Source organism: Bombina bombina, chromosome 2, assembly GCF_027579735.1.
Source record: "Bombina bombina isolate aBomBom1 chromosome 2, aBomBom1.pri, whole genome shotgun sequence".
Classification (NCBI taxonomy): domain Eukaryota; kingdom Metazoa; phylum Chordata; class Amphibia; order Anura; family Bombinatoridae; genus Bombina; species Bombina bombina.
This window is the reverse complement of record NC_069500.1, coordinates 1,082,494,961-1,082,515,301: the sequence shown is the minus strand read 5'-3', so window position 1 is coordinate 1,082,515,301 and position 20,341 is coordinate 1,082,494,961. Positions and strand designations below refer to the sequence as shown.

General features: G+C 36.7%; 1 protein-coding gene across 1 annotated transcript in view; it reads right to left on the bottom strand.

The window, feature by feature from the left end:
• The window catches only part of SMAD1 (SMAD family member 1), a 195,697-nt gene that overhangs the window by 169,444 nt on the left and 5,912 nt on the right, over window positions 1–20,341 (bottom strand). The window contains exon 2 of the mRNA XM_053703706.1: window positions 3,392–3,922. Coding sequence (XP_053559681.1) covers window positions 3,392–3,791 — 400 coding nt within the window. The 5' untranslated portion in view covers window positions 3,792–3,922. The remainder of the gene's footprint in view (window positions 1–3,391; window positions 3,923–20,341) is intronic.

Genomic DNA, 20,341 nt, shown 5'->3' with positions numbered 1-20,341 from the left:
GATACAAATCTGATAAAAAGTGTAGCATGAGACTATATTCATGGCTGTAAACGTTTTTGGTAACTTAATCCATTCACAATGTTATACTCTCCCAGAAGTTTCTGTAAGATTATTTTGGTCATTTTTTATATCTAGAAGACATCACATTCATGGTTTTGTAATTCTTAAAAATAAAAATATATATATGTTTTATGGATTCACATAGAACATACAAAGTTAAACAACTTTATGATTTACTTCTATTATCAAATTTTCTTTATTATCTTGGTATCCTTTGTTGAAGTACCAATGCACTGGGAGCTAGCTGAACACAATGGGTGAGTCTGACAAGAGGCATATATGTGCAGCCACCAATCAGCAGCTAGCTCTTAGTAGTACATTACTGCTCGCGTATGATTTACAAAGGATAAGAGAACATAGCAAATTAGATAAACACATTGGAAAGTTGTTTTAAAAAGGGCTTGTTCTATCGGAATAATGAAAGTTTACATTTTTACATTCCATCCATTTAAAAAAAAAAAAGGGAGAGTCAACACCAAAATTGTTATTGTTTAAAGAGATAGTTAACTCGTTTACTACCCATTCCGCAGCTTTGCACAACCAACATTGTTATATTAATATACTTTATAACATTTAAACCTCTAAATGTCTGCCTGTTTCTAAGCCACTACAGACAGCCTCTTATCACATGCTTTTTTATTTGCTTCTCACAACTGGAGACTGCTAGTTCATGTGATCCATATAGATAACATTGTGCTCACACCTGAAGTTGTGCACAACACAGCACTAATTAGCTAAAATGCAAGCAATAGATAAATAAAAAAGTCATGTGATCAGGGGGTTGTCAGAAGGGGCTTAGATACAAGGTAATCAGAGGTAAAACATGTATTAATATAACAGAGTTGGTTATGCAGGACTGGGGAATGAATAATAGAGATTATCTATCTTTTCAAACAAAAAACATACATTCTGGAGTTGACTGGCCCTTTAATCCCATTGTTGCCTTGCAATTATATACACAATCAATCCCTTGCTTAGGTCCTAGAACAGATCCATTCCACTCCAAATAATCTTCTATTCATTGCGCTTCTTAAAAATACGTTGGAATGAAAGTGAAACCTATATTGTTATATACAGCCATTTAAATTATTAATCACTATTTTACCTTTAGTTTTAATTTGTTATGGTAAACATTCTCCTTCCAATAAATAAAGTACAGCTGAAACAATAAAATATTATATGATTAACCCAGGAGCATAATAATAATACTACTAATACGAAACGAAAAGTCTTACAGACAGGGGATTTAAAGGAATAGTCTAGTCAAAACTTAAATGATTCAGATAGAAATTAAGCAACTTTCTAATTTATTGCGATCATCAATTTGTCTTTGTTCTTTTTTATCTTTATTTGAAAAGCAAGAATATAAGCATAGAGGCTGGCCCATCTTTGGTTGAGCACCTGGGTAGCGCTTTCCGATTAGCAGCTAAATGTAGCCAACAATCAGCAAATCGCTACCCAGGTTCTGCACCAAAAATGGGCTGGCTCCTATGTTTACATTCTTCCTTTTTAAAATAAAGATACCAAGAGAACAAAGAAAAATAGGAGTAAATTAGAAAGTTGCCTGCTCTATCTGAATCATTAAACTTTAATTTTGAATAGACTATTACTTTAAATAGATTGGATTTAAATTACATCCACCCTGCTAAGCACTGCAGAAAACCTTAAACACTCAGACTTTTTTCATGGGTTCGTATACCCAGTTTGCTGCTGCTCATTAGGGACAGATAGAGGAGCTACTGAACTGATAAGGAAAACACTGCCATTTCGCTAAATTAAACTTGAAAATATCCATGATGCATACTGCCCCTAACCTCTCAACAAGCATGTGGTGACATGGAAAATATATAAACCACACAATATTAGGCTACAAGAAAGGTGGGCAAAATGAAATATCGCAAGTTACAAGTAGTTCTCTGTGTAAGCCAGCCAATATGAAACAGCACTGTGAGTAGACTTTATAATAAATCCTCCTCCATGGTGCCAGAACTTACGGAATCCTGAAGCTAGCTTTAGCTACTTGCTAAACAGTATGTGAATGTCCAGGAAATTCACTGCATATCAAAGTGTTAAAACACTCAGACAGTTTGCAACCCTGAAAGTGGATATAAAAGTGTGAAACTCTCTAGCTAGTTCAACAGCTTTTGACAATCAAACTTATTTTAGCACTATTAGTGGATGAATTACCAAATAACTATAAAGCATTTTAAAAGGCTAACTGAAAGGTTTCAGAGAGAAGAGGTATCCTAATTCAAGTGACATTGAAATGTGTGTTTCTCAATCTCTTATAAGACACAAACATAAAAAAGGTGTAAGGCACCAGGCTATATGCAGGAGAGGCAGGCATTTCAAACACTAAATTACCCTTGGTCTCTAGCAATAACTGGAACCCTCTAACCAAAAGCGCTAAAGAGCTATTAATTCAGACTAGAAGGAAAGCGCATCTTTTGAAACCTTTTCTTTACACAGTCTCATGCAGAATCACCACTAATCCCCCACACCCCTCATTAACCCTTTGAGTGCTAGGACTGAGATGCATAACATTGAACAACAAATGAAACATTACTAGGGTGGGTTGTAGCTATGATTCTTAATAGGTCAGTGATGATACAAAATACTAGTAGATGCAAGATCTCAAATCAGTGCACCTTGGGCAACGCACCAGGCAAGTCACAAAACCATATGTATTTTTAGAAATGAAGGGATTGAACTGCTGGACATGTCCGACATATAGCTGTAATTATAAGTGTGTCAATGCATATCAGAGATGCAATGATGCATGGGGAGGACTTCCAAAATGAGTCACTCTGCTGACCTTTGAATAAATGTAAGAGTTTTAGCAAATGGACCAGAGGATGCGATTTAAAAGGGATAGGTCTGTGTGTACTCTACACCAGGTACAAAATGTATTTAGGAAAGAAAAAGTGCTATATATCAATTTGTTGCTTTGAAACATTTTAAAGCATAAATTAAGATATAAGACAGTTAACAGGGAATTAATGCATGCAATGGCACAACCAGTCTCTAAAGAGAAATGATTACCCACTGGCTGATCAGCAAAACAAGCGCTCTACTGGTTTACAGGCACATGCCCCACAATAATAAAATTGTATTTGGAGAGTTATAACCAAGTCAGCATAAGTAAGGTTATATATTTAATATGTTGGAATGGAAAATAAGTCAAATTGTTTAAAAATTGCTACCTCTAAAATCCATTGTACAAGTATTTTTTTTCCCCCTTTCTCCTTATAAATAACCAACTACTTTAACAATGACTAAAGGGACACAAATATGAGACCACCTATGCCCCCAACTTCACACAGTTACTTACCAGGACTCTCAACTCTCTTGTAGTGATATGGGTTTATACAAACTTCCTTCTGCTTAGAACCAAAGGGATACTCGCAGCATTCCAAGGGTTTCAGTTCATGGTGACTTTGTAGGTCCGGCCAGCGCCAGACTCTGCAATAAATGACATGTGGAAGGCCCTTGCGATGAGAAACTTGTAATCGCCCATCCAGGGAGCGGGGAATGGTAACACAGTTACTAGGCTGTCCTGGACAACTTAGGGCTTTTTCTAGTTCTTCCATTGCTCCTTTTTTCTTTTTCAGCTTTTTTACCAAAGCATCTACAGCTTTCTCAGCCCATTTTTCTTCTTCGTCACCTTGTTTCCACCCAAGCAGCTTTTTCACCGCTGGGCTAGTAAAGGAAAACAAGCTTGTGACATTCATTGTGACCAGTCCGAAGTTATGTCACTGAACACTATGAAAAGACAGCTGGGTCAGGTTTGCAATGTCAGATTCCAAGCTACAAGTGGACGTTATCCAGTGCCAGAGTCTCAGCTTGCGGTTCCCAGCAGCATCTATAAAAAGAAAGGATGGATATTAGCAGGGGAAAGAGGAGGGAAAATCCAGATGTGAGTTTATCTGGAAGCGTGCAGGAAAGCTGAACATATTGGCAACAAGCTTACACTTTCACAATTCCAACACCACCCCCTGTGAATTTGCCGACCTCTTGCGAGGTCAACTCTTTCCCTTATTTGCACTAATCTTGGTTTAATATATAAATCTGCACGAAAGTAATACAATAAAATTGCAATTGCATGATTTAACTAGCAATGAAGGAGATCTATTAAGAAATGGGGGTGGTCATTTATCCAAAAAAAAGCTAAATTCTATCAGAGAATTTTTTTTAACAAATAGCCCTATTATGTATGATGGGGGGGGGGGGGAGACAATCAAATGCCCCCCCCCCCCCCCCTCTGCATCTAGTTTCAGTGGACAGCTCTCCCCTCATGTGAGAAAAAAAGTGTGGATGAAAATCTGTATATTGAAAAAGGGATTTTTTTTATTTTTTTTTAATTTAAAAAAAAAACAACAAAAAAAAAAAAAAAAAAAAAACACACACACACACACACACCACAACTATACAAAGTTAAGGGGCATACACCAATTATTTTTTTTTTTAATGATTCAGATAACATACAATTTTAAACGACTTTCCAGTTAACTTCTATTAACAAAATGTGTTCATTCTCTTGGTATCCTTTGTTGAAGGGGCATCAAGTTAATACTAGGAGCTACCTGAACACATTGGGTAAAACAGCAGCTAGCTCCCAGTATGGAATTGCTGCTCCTGAGCCTACCTCGGTAAGGCTAAAGCCAATGAGATAATAAACTTTCATGATTCAGCGAAAAGTACATTGAAAGTTCTGTCCTTTTAATCCCATTGTTCCCTTGCAACTCTATGTACTCAGAATCAACCCATACTAAATTCCAAGAAGCTCAATAGATAGAAGATTGTTTGGAGTGGAATAGATCTGCACAAGGACCTAAGTGTAAGGAGTGGAGGGGGCAAGCATTAAAAACGAAACCTAGAATAGTATGGTTTTGCTTTAATTTAAATAAACAAATTGTTATCATTAGAAAGGGACACTGTACCCAAATTTATTCTCTCATGATTCAGATAGAGCATGACATTTTAAGCAACTTTCTAATTTACTCCTATTATCAAATTTTCTTCATTCTCTTGGTATCTATTTTAAAATGCAAGAATGTAAGTTTAGATGCCAGCCCATTTTTGGTGAACAACCTGGGTTGTCCTTGCTGATTGGTGGATAAATTCATCCAATAAAAAAGTGCTGTCCAGAGTTCAGAACCTCCCCCCAAAAAAAAAAAGCTTAGATGCCTTCTTTTTCAAATAAAGATAGCAAGAAAACGAAGAAAAAAATAATAGGAGTAAAATAGAAAGTTGCTTAAAATTGCAAGCGCCATCTGAATCACAAAAGAAAAAAATTTGGGTTCAGTGTCCCTTTAAGTTAATTATTTTTCTATAGCTAAATAAAACTATTTAGTATTAAAAAGGGACAGTCAACACCAGAATGTTTGTTGTTTAAAACGACGGATAATCCCTTTATTACCCATTCCCCAGTTTTGCACAGCCACCACGCTTATATAAATACACTTTTTACCTCTGTGATTAACTTGTATCTAAGCATTTTCTGACAGTCCCCTGATCACATGACATTTTATTTATCATCTATTGACTTTCATTTTAGCCAATTAGGGTAGTGTCCGCCACAATCCACGGGCGTGCTCACAATGTTATCTATATGATGTACCTGAACTAGCTCTCCCCTGTTGTGAAAAGCATGAGATAATAGGTGGCCTTCAAGGGTTTAGAAATCATCATACGAGCCTTCCTAGGTTTAGCTTTCAACTAAGAATACCAAAAGAACTAAGCAAAATTAGTGATAAGTAAATTGGAAAGTTGTTTAAAATGGCATGCCTTATTTGAAACATGAAAGATTTTTTTGGACTTGACTGTCCCTTTAAATTATTTTTCTCCTTACAATAAAGGACATTTGAAAAGTTGATCAAATATGAAGGATTAACCGAATAAGCTGGAGATAGTTCACCTTCCAATTAAAAAAATAAAAATAAATTTAAGAATACAGGTGTAGACATAAAAATTAGACATTTCACAGAAAGGTGCGTGCAGGACACGATTTTTAATACAAAAATTTAAAAAAATGTCACAAATTGGTTGGGGGGGGGGGGGGGGAATAAAAATCACATGTCCTGCACTATGAAAGCAGAAAGTATGGATACAGAATTACAACATCAAAATATAAATTTTGTATAATCAATGATACAGTGTAGATTCCATCAGATGTTGACAACTACAGTCTGAGAGACTAAATATTGTGCTTTAGTTAGACATGCATAAATCACAACCCATTTAAAAACCCTGAGAGGCTGGAGTTGCAGCAGAAGAGTTGCTTAAAATTGACAAAGTACAAGGTTTTATTTGAACACTATGGGTGATGGGGAAGGGTGGAAGTGTTTTAAGGAGCCCTAAAACCATAATCAATGTGTCCTGTTTCAGGAAATACAGCTTGCACCTGGAAGCTCTATTGTTCATTCAACATGCTTACAGGATGAAGCAAAAAAGGCGCTATCCTAGCCAGCGATCAACCAAGCACTTGCTGTACTTCTTAGGAGATGAAACTTGCACACAAAGCCCACCAATAACATAATACTAGTACAATAATCCGTATAGAATGGAAAAGCCCTGGTAGTCCGTGTTCCTAAAAGCACTCCATCTTATACACAGAGTAGCCTGACTCTACATTGTGTATATTTCAGTCCACAAGTGACTCTAGCTCACCTGCTAAGCCAGTTCCAATAAGGGAACTGCATAAGGGAGGAAGCGCTTGTTTAAGTGACACAAAAACATTTCTTTATCCTTCCCAAAGGAGGGGGCTATAACAATTGGGTGTGTGTGGTGTGGGACCGCGTGTTGCTCTGCAAAAGGATACAGCTTGGAAAGATGTTTCCTTTGATGCCTGCGAGGAATATGGATTCTTTTCCGTTGCAGAGGGCCCTGATTAAATTATGCAATTAGAGCTGAGTAGACAGATCTATATATATATAGCAGCTATCCTGCTTTTGTGCTCCTCCACACCCACACAGATGTGTGCTGGTAAAAAATAAAAATAAAAAAAACCCACCACCTGTTTTCCACAGACAGTTCAAATAGTCAGGAGGGGTGGAGAAGAAAGTTTATTTTATGCATACGACAACTAGCTTTGTTTTCAATAATCTTTATTTCTCTGGGAGATAAACACGCGCGTCTGTTTTTAACGGAGCGTTTTCCATAAATACAAAATGGAGATATCCGATGGCACCTTACAAAAAGGTCTATACAAAAATGTTATTCTTACATAAACATTCTTTATAAAGGTAAAAAAAAAACCAAACAAACAGATTTCTATTGTACGGTATGGTATAATGGCTTGAAATCTCTTACCCTTACAAAATCTCAATGTATCACTGCATTTGTTGATAAAATAGAACACATTGCAATCAACAGCATGGTCAACATCCGCTCAGCCTTCCTCTTGATGAGGAAACTGCCACTTGGAACGCAAAAACACAGTTGCTAGAATGTAAAGGTCATTGCTTAAGTTCCACACACCCTCTAATAACTGACCTTCAACATGTTTATTCCCACTGACAGAACCTTTATGAAGTGTATTGGTATACATACTTTATAACATTACTCATTCTCCAGAGATTCCGCCATGTTTAGGGGGATGGCCTCCAGTATTTTTAATCGCCATTTCAGAAGTGCTGCTTGTTTACAAAAGGTAACTATGGTAAAGTTAAGAATATATTGTTTGTGTGCATGGGCTTCCATGTCAACGTTAAAAGACCATTACCATATACAGACTTTTCTGGTGGCATTTTTTGTATCCCCCCCAACACACACTTGTTGTTTGAGTGTTATAGCTCCCTCCCCTAATGTGTCTTTTGGCCCTTGGGACACATTTTATGCACATTTCTACGAAGATGTTGACTAAACCACCAATTTACTCCTAGTGTCTTGAACACCAAGTGTGGTGCGGATTTTAAAATTTGCACATACCTGGCACATGAATGGGGACCTGCAGAAAGCCCTAACAAATTAAGTGAAACAACCAAACACACTCCATGTTTGCACAGGAGCATTATTGGCAAGGCTATACAAATAACTTATTTAATAAGGTTTACACTGACTCAACTCTTTGCTTGTATAAACACCTTTAAACCAGGTTGCCGGTGGCTCCTTGAAAACAAAATCTGGCACCTGGTTTTGCAAGTCTTGATAGTACCACCACACTGCCCAGCAGCAAATGCAAAACATCACTAGTCCATTTAGCACAGACATTAATACAGGCACAATTTGCATCTATCCTCTACCCAGCCTGTGAAGCATCACAGGGCCAATTATGCCAAACAGGTATCCAGTCAGTCTGATGGGCACCTGGATTAGGGTGCCGAAAGGAATTTCTCCTAAATCTTTGGGCTGGCTTCCAGAATTTGTAATGTTGGGGAAAAAAAAAAAAAAAAAAAAAAAAGGTACATTTTAGTTAAGTACTACAGCTAAAGTCCAGCCAATAAAGGCTTCTTAGGAAAGGAAAACCTTTAGTACCACCGTTCCTTACAAGATTCCGCTTACTAGGTCACAGTGGAATTGCCAAAAGTTATAGAATAGCATTCACTGTATAGTTTCCCACCTCTCCATCTATAAGCTTCTTGCCTGGATAACCAGAGGGAATGCAAATATCTTTAACCCCTTAAGGACACAGCTTCAGTATGCTCAACGGTTCCATGACGGAATAAATCAGTCATTGGTCATTAAGGGGTTAAAAAGGACAGAATACACCAATTTTCATATAACTGCATCTAATAGACACTACTATAAAGAAGAATATGCAGATACTGATATAAAGAATAAAACATGTGAAGAAAAGCATTGGTCATTTACATATGTAATAGTCTGTTCAATGACCAGATAAAGGGGTCGATTCATCAAAGGCTTTCACCACCCTTCGACCCTCTACAACTGCAGGTTCTCACAAAAGAGCCTGCAGTCCGTATTTAAGCAGTCACCAGAGCGCTGCTTCCCTAACCTCTCAGGTGGCGAATTTCAATCTCCCAGCTCTCGTCTGAACGGGGAGATTGACAGCTCCTGCCTGTGCGTGATTGACTGTGCGCGGGTGGCGTTGCACAAGAGCGCAAAATTGCGTTCTTGTGCAATGCTGAATTCCAGCAGCATAATTCAGTCCGCCAGAGGAGAGTTGCGGCGGACAGGGGTACATATGTACGTCACTGTGCACCGCAGCTTGATAAAATCAACCCCAAAGTATTCTGATCAGCATCTGAATTGTCCTTTGTTATCAATAAAGATAGAGGGAATATCAGACACCAATTGCCATATAAATGTATGTAATAGACACTACTATAAACAACATGCACATAAAGGGATATACAAATATAGTATAAAACAAAAACACCTTAATTAGAAGCTCCCAATTTAACTCTGTTGATGAGGTTAGGCTGGGACACCCACTGAAATGGGCTGGGAAAGCAGGAAGAGAAGACACACACCCTTCCCTGCATATGAAAATATCCATAAGACAAACAGGAGCTAGCAGAAATCTGTAGACATCAGTATACATCTGACACTGTGGGGCTTTGTTAGGAGTCTAAAAAAAAAAAAAAAAAAAAACAACAACACACCACACTCCCAGGTAGGCTATATAAATGTATCATCTGCAAAAGATGTATGCAAAGAAAAATCTAATGTACAATATCCCTTTAAGCATTGAACTCTTTGGGGCCGGGAGGGGTAGTGAGGAGGAGGAAAAAAAAAAAAAAAAAAAAAAAAAAAAAAAAAAAAAAAAACTTCCTCACATTTCTCCTGAATCTGCTCCCCTCTAACTTAGAATTGTGACCCCTTTTTTTTGAAAAATGCTTTCAGCTTCCACTAAATTAAAGTGACAGTCTAGTCCAAATGAAACTTTCATGATTCATATAGAGCATGTGATTTTAGACCACTTGCCAATTTACTTTTATCATCAAATTTGCTTTGTTCTCTTGGTAGTCTTAGTTGAAATCTAAACCTAGGTAGACTCATGATAATATCAAAAGCACTTGAAGGCAGCCTCTTATATGAATGCATGACAGTTTTTTTTTACAACTAGAGGGTGGTAGTTCATGTGTGCCATAGATAGCTGTGCTCATGCCCTTGGAGTTACTTATGAGAGGGCACGGATTGTATAAAATGCAAGTGTCAAAAGAACTAAAATAAGGAGGGCAGTCTGCAAAGCCATAGATGAAAGATAATCAAGAAGTAAAAAATTATATTTATATAACTGGTGGTTGCAAATCTGGGGAATGAGTAATAAAGGAATTATCTAACTTTTTAAACAAAAATTCTGGGAGTAGACTGTCTCTATTTCTAAGTTTTATATTTTAAACACTACCATTTCAGTAGCCCTCCTTTGGGCAGTTTCTAGTTTATTTAGATCTTTCTGAAGAAATGGTCTCCAGAAGTGTACACAGTATTCTAGATGAGGCCTAACTAATGATCTGTAAAAGTGGCATAAGAACCTACTATTCCTGCTACTAAAACCTCTCCTAATGCAACCAAGTATTCAACGGGCCTTACTACCTGCACTGCTTCGTTGTGTACCAAGTTTTAAATAATCTGAAATAATTCCCAAGTACTGTTCCTGTTTAGTTACAGTCAGTAACGTACCATTGAGAGATTATAACTGGCCTTTGGATACTATATGTATAATTTTGCTCTTGGCAATATTAAAATTTATGATCCCATTAATGTTAATTTTATCAAACCTTCCTGAATCAACTGGGTTACAAAAAAATAAAAAAAGTTGTATCAGCAGCAGCAAACCTTCCCTTGAACACCAATTCCAAATATCACTAATAAACATGTTAGTGATATGAAACCAATTTTTTTTCTCTTTCAAGATTCCGATAGAGCATGCAATTTTAAGCAACTTTCTAATTTACGCCTATTAAATTTATATTCGTTCTCTTGGTTTCTTTATTAGAAAAAAGCAGGAATGTAAGCTTAGGAGCCAGCCCAGTTTTATTCAGCACCTGGGTAGCACTTGCTGATTGGTGGCTACATTTACATCAGACTTGCATTTCAGCCAATCAATGCTGACTCTCGTTGAGTTATCTATATGGCTTACATGGCAAAATTGCATGCCCTATCTGAATCATGAAAATTTAATTTTCACAAGACTGTCCCATTAAAGTAAATAAATTATAGAATGATGTATTCATAGCAAAGATTAGCCTGAGAACAAAATAAGTAGATTTGGAATGAGTTGCTAAAATATTGAGGAAATAAGTGTTTAAAGTAATGTGCACTAACATGCTGAAACCTAAGTTTTCCATATCGAATGTCTTTTTCTGAGGACATTTAGGGACAAACAATGGCTGTGTGCAATATTAAAATGAGGAGGTGAAGAAGAAAAAAACACAACTCAAGGGGGAGGGGTATATAATAATTTAAAAAAAAAAAAAAAAAAAAAAAAAAAAAAAGGAAAAGGGAGTAGGTGGAAGTGCAAGCGCCAACCCCAGACCAATGCTGTGTGTACCTTGAACGGAAACGTAGTCTTAAAGGGACACTGAACACAATTTTTTTCTTTCGTGATTCAGATAGAGCATGCAATTTTAAACAACTTTCGAATTTACTCCTATTATCACATTTCCTTCATTCTCTTGGTATCTTTGTTTGAAATGCAAGAATTTAAGTTTAGATGCCGGCCCATTTTTGGTGAACAACCTGGGTTGTTCTTACCGATTTGTGGATAAATTCATCCACCAATGAACAAGTGATTTCCAGGGTTCTGAACCAAACAAATAGCTTAGATGCCTTTTTTAAATAAAGATGGCAAGTGTACAAAGAAAAAATAGGAGTAAATTAGAAAGTTGCTTAAAATAGAATGCTCTATCTGAATCATGAAAGAAAAAAATTGGGTTCAGTGTCCCTTTAACTGCTGTGTTTCCTCCAGGTTTGGCTGGTTTTCTGCCTTCAAAGGGAAGAATGTTGAACAGCACAGAAAAAGGTAAGTCCTGGGCCTTTGCCAAAAGGCAGCTTCAGGACACAAAGTGAAACAAATACATTGATTGGAGCCAAAATTTGTATATAAAATTATACAACTTTTTTGCCAAAATAAATGAAATATGACTAATCTACCACATTGTAGAATACTGTTTTTAATAGCATTTCTAAAAACTGGGCACTAATGAAAGTTTACCTTTACTTTAAGGACTCAATAAGTTAAAGTGATGGTAAACGCTCCCCTTTTTAAAATCAGATCTGGAATGTAAGCGCTCTTTTAGATGGGGTTTTATTCATCATGTGCAATGAAGATGCGCTATAACTTAGTTTTTAATATAGATATGAAATTCAAATACCCCACGTTACACCACCCACTTCAAAAGTCTATTTTTCTGTCAGCTAAATTATTGAATTACTCTCCAATCAATGCTCTAGCTACAACAAAAGTGCCATATGGGGAGAGCGCTGATTGGAGAACAATTCAATCTGGTAGCTCACAGAAAAGTTTACTTTTGAAGTGGGCGGAGGAGCATGCAGTATTTGCATTTCATATCTATATTAAAAAGCATGTTATATTGCATCTTCATTACAGCTAATAAATTAAACTCCATCTAAAATAGCGCTTACATTCCAGATCTGATTTTAAAAAGGGGAGAGTTTACCATCACATTAAGCCACCCACTTCAGCCATTGGAAAGAGGAGTAATACTGTAGCTACAGTTTAGATACTGCAAAATACAGCCATGATATAAAATCACACACAAAGAAACATTTACTTAAACAGTGCTTGGGGGGGGGGGGGGGGGGGAAACACACACACACCACGACACGCTCTATCAGTATCATGAGTTTAATTTTGACTTTCCTATCCTTTTAAGCATTTTTCATTGCACTATTCCTTGCATATAACTGGTTAGAGATGGGCAAATGTTTTGAAACATTCGTAAAGATGAAACAAATTTTAATACATAGCTTGTTTAGAATGTTTGCATAACATTCCATTTGTTTAATGTAACAGTATTTCTAATGGTATCTTTAAATGTAATATTAAATTTATTTTTTTCTAATTTGAAGATTGCATAAATTTGAATCAAATTATGCAACATTCAAAAATAATAATAATATATGAATCAATATATTTGTATCCATTATGAATCATTTTACTAAATTCCCAACCACACAAACTATTCAACTTCTGGAATAGTTTTTGTTAAATCCAATGTTACATTCAAATGTGGATACACGATCTGATAATGAACATTCAAAAACGAAAGTAACATCAGAAGACAAGAAACATTTGATTAGTGAATAGTAAAGGATTTTCGTTCTTATCAACATGCGATTGTTCAAAACAAAAATGTCCACTTTCATCACTTTCGGGATATATATATATATATATATATATATATATATATAGATAGAGATATATATATATATATATATATATATATATATATATATATATATATATATATATATATATATATATATATATATATATATATATATATATATATATATATATGGAGAGGCTATGATAAGAACCATGTGGGTGTAGCCACCAATCGTCAGCTAATTCTTGATTATACACGGTGTGCACAATTATCAGGCAATTGAGTATTTTGACCAAATCATTATTGTTATGCGTATTGTCCAACTACAAGCTGTATGAACTTGAATGCTTATTGGATTTAAGCATATCAGGTTATGTGCATTTGAGTAATGAGAGAGGTTGTGGCCTTAGGAGATCAATACCCAATATCAAGGTGTGCATAATTAGAAAGCTTCTTTTCCTCAGGTATAAAAATGGGCCCAAAAAAAAAAAAAAGTTGCAAATAGTCAACAGGGGTGCAAAAAACGTGTTGAGAAAAAAAAAAAAAAAATGCAAATTAAATGCCAAAGATTTGAGAATAATCAAACGTGAAGCTACCAGGAAACCATTATCCTCCAATGCTGTCATATTCCAGAAATGTAACCTACCTGGAGTGCCCAGAAGTACAAAGGTGTTCAGTGCTCAAAGAGACATGGCAAAGGTAAGGAAGACACATAAGTTGAAGCGTCAAGACTGAGCCAAGAAATCTCTTAAGACAGATTCTTCAAAGGTTTTATGAACTGATGAGAGTGACTCTTGGGAAGACCAGATGGATGGGCCCATGGCTGGATCAGTAACGGGCACAGAGCTCCATTTCGACTCAAGATGCCAGCAGGGTGGAGGCGGGGTACTGGTATTATTAAAAAGGGACAGTCTACTTCATTTTCTCCCCTTTAATTTGGTCCCAATTATCAACTTTACCTGCTGGAGTGTATTAGATTGCTTACAAGTATTTCCATTACCCTTATATTGGCATTTGAAATAGTTTATTTAGCCTGTGGTATCCCCACCTGAAATTTTTTGGACTCGAGGCCAAGCTGTGTTAACACAGCCAGTAGACGAAATTACACTCCGAGTGGGTTATAGAAGTGATAATGTAAAAAAAAAAAAAAAAAAAGTGTGAATTTTCCATTGTTCTCTCCAAGAATTGGTGATTTCTTTATGGACAGATATAAGATAAGGAAGCAGGTAAATGTACACAAAGTAATATAGTTATGAGATCTGATTATACCTACAAGCTCAATCCATTTTATTAGGTTGTGGCTTCAAAACACAAAATCGGCTAATTCATATAAATAAGCAAAAAAATTAATATATATATTATTATTATTATAAATAATAATGTAATTGGAAACACATAAAGGTATACTGTAAAAACATTTTTCCCTTAAAGGATGAGCTAGTTGGACCTTGTCAGGTTGAAGATACTCAAAAATTAACTCCAAAACCTACTGACAGTTATGAGATTTTCTTCAAGCAGTGGTACAGGAAAAAGTCTGCATCTTTCAAGAAGACCATGATATTTATGCAGGACAATGCTCCATCGAAGTACTGCGTGGCTAGCCAGTAAAGGCCTTAAATATGAATGAATAATGACATGGCCCCTTCCTCACCTGATTTAAACCCCATTGAGAACTTGTGGGTCCTTCTTAAATGGGAGATTTACAGTGAAATAAACAGTACACCTCTCTGAACAGTGTCTGGGAGTCTGTGGTTGCTGCTGCACAAAAAGTTGATTGTCAACAGTTCAAGAAACTGACAGACTCCATGGATGGAAGACTTATGACTGCTGTTATTGAAATGAAGGGTGGCTATATTGATCACCATTTTTTTTTGGGGGGGGGGGGGGGAAATGTCAGAAATGTTTTTGTAAATTTTGAGTTGTTTATTATTCTCACTTTAACAGAAGAACAAACAAGTTCTGCACATTAATAGGTGCCCCTATAATTGTGCACACAGATATTCTAAGAAAGCCAAAACCTCACTTTTACCTTTCTTAAATATTCAGGTTTGAGGTTTAACATCTTGGATTGACCAAGAGAACTGTAGTTGTTCAATAACGAAATTAATCCTCAAACATACAACTTGCCTAAAAATTGTGCACACAGTGTACATTCCTGTATAAATATGCTCCTATGTGCCCCTTTCCGCCCAAGCTCGCCTCTGGCAGGCAGCAATCTGCTGGCGGAATTCAACATTGCACACAAGAACTATATTGTACTCCCGTGCAAAGGTGCCCCTTGCCTGCACACAGTCAATTACGTGCAGGAATTCTCCCTGGTTGTACGAGAATGGGGAGATTGAAATTCTCCACGTAAGAGGTGGAGAAGAGGATAGGGAAGCAGTGGTCTGATTACCACTGCTTGATAAATCTTGACTGCAGGGGAGAAGACTTGATAAACATACATACCAAAATTCATTAAAATTATGGGGGGGGGGGGAAAGAGATAAAAAAACTGAAATTAACATCCACCATGTATCTAAATTAAATCAATGTAAATATTTGCATACCAGAAATCTATCTCCTACTGATGATTTCCAATAAGAATGAAACAGGCTCGTCTAGTGAGTGATTTCTGGTTTGCTGTAATAGTCCTGTTAAAAGGATCGCTGTGTCAAAACAGTATTTTGAAGCAAAAAAAAACTAAGTATTTGCATATCTAACCCACAATTCTCTTGTGCATTGGTAACATTGTATATTAAGAATTTCTGGGGAAAAGCAAGCGGGGATACGGATATAGATATAAAACCACCACACACATCCTAAATTGCATACTCTCTCACGAACATGAAACTTTAAATTTTGACTATCACATAGCTTTAAGAGTTACTTTATGCTTGGAACTCTTTTTAAACAAATGCTTTGTTAGTGAAAAGGCTATTTGCTTAAAAGATAGACACTTAAGCCCATGTAAAGAATTAACAGTTAAAATTATTCTCCATTGGTGAACTGATTGCCTCTCCTAAAAACAATACTTGTGAGCCACACAGGAGATCAGTACATACTTAATCCACCAATCACGTCTTGCTCAACACCACTACAGGAGTTCACTGGGCGTCTGCCTTAACCATACTGCAGTGAAAGCGCAAGAGGAAAATGTAAAGAGTCAGTAAGGTTTCCGATAGTAGTGGCTATTCCTAATGTTACCTCCAAGAATTCAAAAAAATAGACTATACAGGCTAAATAAACCTGATAGTCTTAAAGAAATGCTTATATTGCACTGTGAAAAGTGAATTATAGAAATTACTTCGGTAGATTACTGGAACTTGTGATTGAAAAAGAAATTTGTGTCTTCAACTTAAAATATAACCTTTATTAGTTTTATTTATAAAAAAGACAGCATAAGTTGTGTGTGTATGCTACCCTGGAGAGAGTTAAAAACACACTCTGTTGATTGTATGATACTTAGCTTTTATGATATTACTAATATAGAGTACTAGGTAACCTAGTTGTAAAACCAAGTTTTGTTCTGTATCTGTCTATTTATCTATCTAAGGACTGTATGGCCTAATCTCTGGCCAGTCCCTTAGATTTAACCCGGTGGGTTTACTTATATAATATACTTATTGTGCTTTAACTTTTTGGTCTTTATAGATAGATAGGCTTTTAAGGCATTATGGACATCAATGTTAAACTATGTAACCAGTATACCATGGGCTTATACCAATGTTTATACTTGCAATGAAATATCTGTGGTGACTGGGAAGTCTGGAGGATTACCTATATGTCAATCTATATATTGTATCACCAACGCTGGATTTTTAAGTTAAATTAGCAAATATGACTGATATAGATTGAATTCAATATAATTGTGCACATACTATTGCATTAAGGAATAGGCTCAGATTACAGCTAGTGGTAATTTAAGGCAGTCTGAGTCTTATGGTACTTGACTTTATGTTGTCAAAATAAATGTTGTTATAGCATCTTAATAGATTCTGGGAATTTTAATCCAGTCTGGAGCTATGTTTCAAATGACTATTCAGACTAAGCCTTCATATTTGTGCTTGCAACCATTTGCAGACATTTATTATCTCTCACACTGTTTTTGTAGTTTGGTAATGCTGCCTGTAAGCTTTACTACTTATAAGATCGTCTAAGATATTATTAAGCCAATATTGTCTTGGAATCTACTCCTTAAGTTTTATATTACCTTCACATTACCGTGTTGTATTATGCAGGTGCAGCGGTTAGCCCTTAATTAAACATAGAGTAAATAGTAATAACTACTGCTTAGGCCTGTGAGAATCAGACTTGTGTTTGCTATCACTCTGTTTTGACTACAGTAGGATTGCAGCGTTGATAAATTAGAGCTTGTAATAGTATGACACTATGTATCTAATTATTTAAATTATCGTAGTAATGCCACTTACAGTAGTATACGATATTTTGGAGATAATTATTGTCTTAGAACTAATCCCCCAGATATTATATTACCCACACGTTATCATATTATGTTATGCAAGTGCAGCGGTTACCCATTTTTGTATATACTGGGATGAAATGCTAATAGTTTCTGCTAAAGCCTATAAAAAGCCACAGGTTACTTAGTACGAAATAACTATGGAAAGTTTTTTAAACTAAGATATTCTATCTATTAATACAACATGAGAGGCAGTTAAAAAATAGCGAGGACCCCTGACGCAGCGTTTCACTAACGCATCCTCAGAGGTCTAAGGAGGAAGATACTTCGGTAGCATCTGAGGGTGAAGACTCAGACATTGTAATCCCTTCTTCTGATGCTGAAGTTATATCCTTCAGGTTTAAGCTAGAACACCTCCGGTTGTTACTTAGAGGTTTTGCCCACCCTGGACGACTCAGACACGACTGTCGTAGTCAATCCTAAGAAGTCTAGTAAGCTAAACAAATACTTTGATGTTCCTTCCACGGTGGAGGTTTTTCTGGTACCAGACCGGGCTACTGAGATTATTGCACGGGAATGGGAGAGGCCTGGTATCCCTTTTTCTCCATCCCCGATTTTTAAGAAGAGGTTTCCAATAGCTGACTCTATAAAGGAGTCTTGGCAAACAGTCCCCAAGGTAGAAGGGGCAATTTCCATTTTGGCTAAGAGAACCACTATCCCATAGAGGATAGCTGTTCTTTTAAGGATCCTATGGATAAGAAGTTGGAAGGGTTACTTAAAAAAAGATGTATGTACAACAGGGTTTACAATGACTACTTTCACCAGCACCGCAGCTTACTGGTTTGACGTGTTATCTGAATCTATTCAGATGGATACTCCTCTTGAAAAGATCCAGGACAGGGTTAAGGCTCTTTAGTTTGCCAATTCCTTTATCACTGATGCTTCCTTACAAGTCATTAAATTGGGAGCAAAGATTTCTGGCTTTGCTGTTCTGGCCCGTAGAGCCTTATGGTTGAAATCCTGGTCTGTGGATTTGTCATCTAAGTCTAAGCTTTTGGCAATTCCCTACAAGGTTAAGACCTTGTTTGGGCCGGGCTTGGTCCGGAGTGGATGTTTTTGCCAAGTCTCTGCTTAAAAGAAAGTGTTTGTTACGTAGCCGTTTTGAACAGCTCTAAATTGAGTCCAGATCGTAGTCTAAGCTTAAACTGGTTTCCAGGAGGACAGGTAGGCCAGTGCTTGACAAATCTGTTTAAAAATTAGGAGCCAGTAAGAATATTTAGGAGCCAGACAGTGGGATTTGTATATAGACATATGGAGAATAACCCCAAAAAGTTAGGAGCCAGTGGCTCCCAGGTTTGTCGAGCCCTGTTCTAGTTCAGATATTCTCAAAATGTGGACTGTTGGGAGGCCTGAAGATTGGTTTAAAAACCAGTGCAAATACAAAAAAAACAAAAAAGGGGGGGGGGGTACAGTAAAGTCATAGCATACAATTTTAAACAACTGCAGAAAAAGAAGCGCCACAAATGGCCTAGTACCAGTGATGGAAAAAGCAAGAAATGTACTCAGTCGTAAAGCACCCAATGATGCTAGTGGGACAGGCTGGAACTTTGCAGTAGTCCAGCTCACTGACACCAACCGACAGTAATATCAGGTCTGGAAATCTTAAGGATACACTCCTATTATCTGTATGTGGATAAAGAGCAAACAACCATAGCCTAATACCATATAAACAGGGGCAAGAGAGATTGCACTTACAGGATAGATAGCGCCTCCAGGTGCAATAAAAGCAGACTGGGACTTCACAGCCACCCAGCTGACTGAGCTCCAAACCAAACAGTAAGAAACATTCCAAAAGGATCCCAAGGTGGTACGGCAATAAACCTATGGGTTTTGGTGTGCCTGGGTCGCATTATTCTCATTTTTTTATCCTAATTTTAAACAACTTTCCAATTTACTTCTACAGTATTTAAATTTGTTTCCTTCTCTTATTTTTTGCTGAAAGATGTATCTAGGAAAGGTCAGGAACAGCAAAGAACCTAGGTTCTAGCTGTTGATTGGTGGCTGTATTTATATACTCATACCAATTGTCATTGGCTCACCCATGTGTTCAGTTAGAAACCAGTAGTGCATTGCTGCTCCTTCAACAAAGCATACAAAGAGAATGAAGCAAACGTGATAATAGAATCAAACTGGAAAGTTGTTTTATAAGTGTATGGTCTCCCTAAATCATGAAAGAAATTTTGGGTTTCATGTCCCTTTCACAAAAACTAACTCATTTCTTGTTCCCCACACAGCGTTTCAAGGGCATTTGTTGGCGTGCAGCCACTGCTTCCTGTAAAGTGGAACTTTTGACGTTACCAATAGTGGAGCTCATACAATGCTGATCTACAGGATCCAAACTTGCAGAAAAGCACTCCCACACAATTACCACATTAGCAGAGTATTGTTTGCGTAACATAACTCCTCCATAACACATGTAATATTATTAAAACCATTGCTTTAATGTCGGCATGTGATGTAAAAAAAAAAAAAAAAAAAAAAAAAGGCCAAGTATACAAAGCAGGATCTATAGAATACCACTTATTCATTGATAGTTCTATGGTGCAAGAAATAAAGCTAC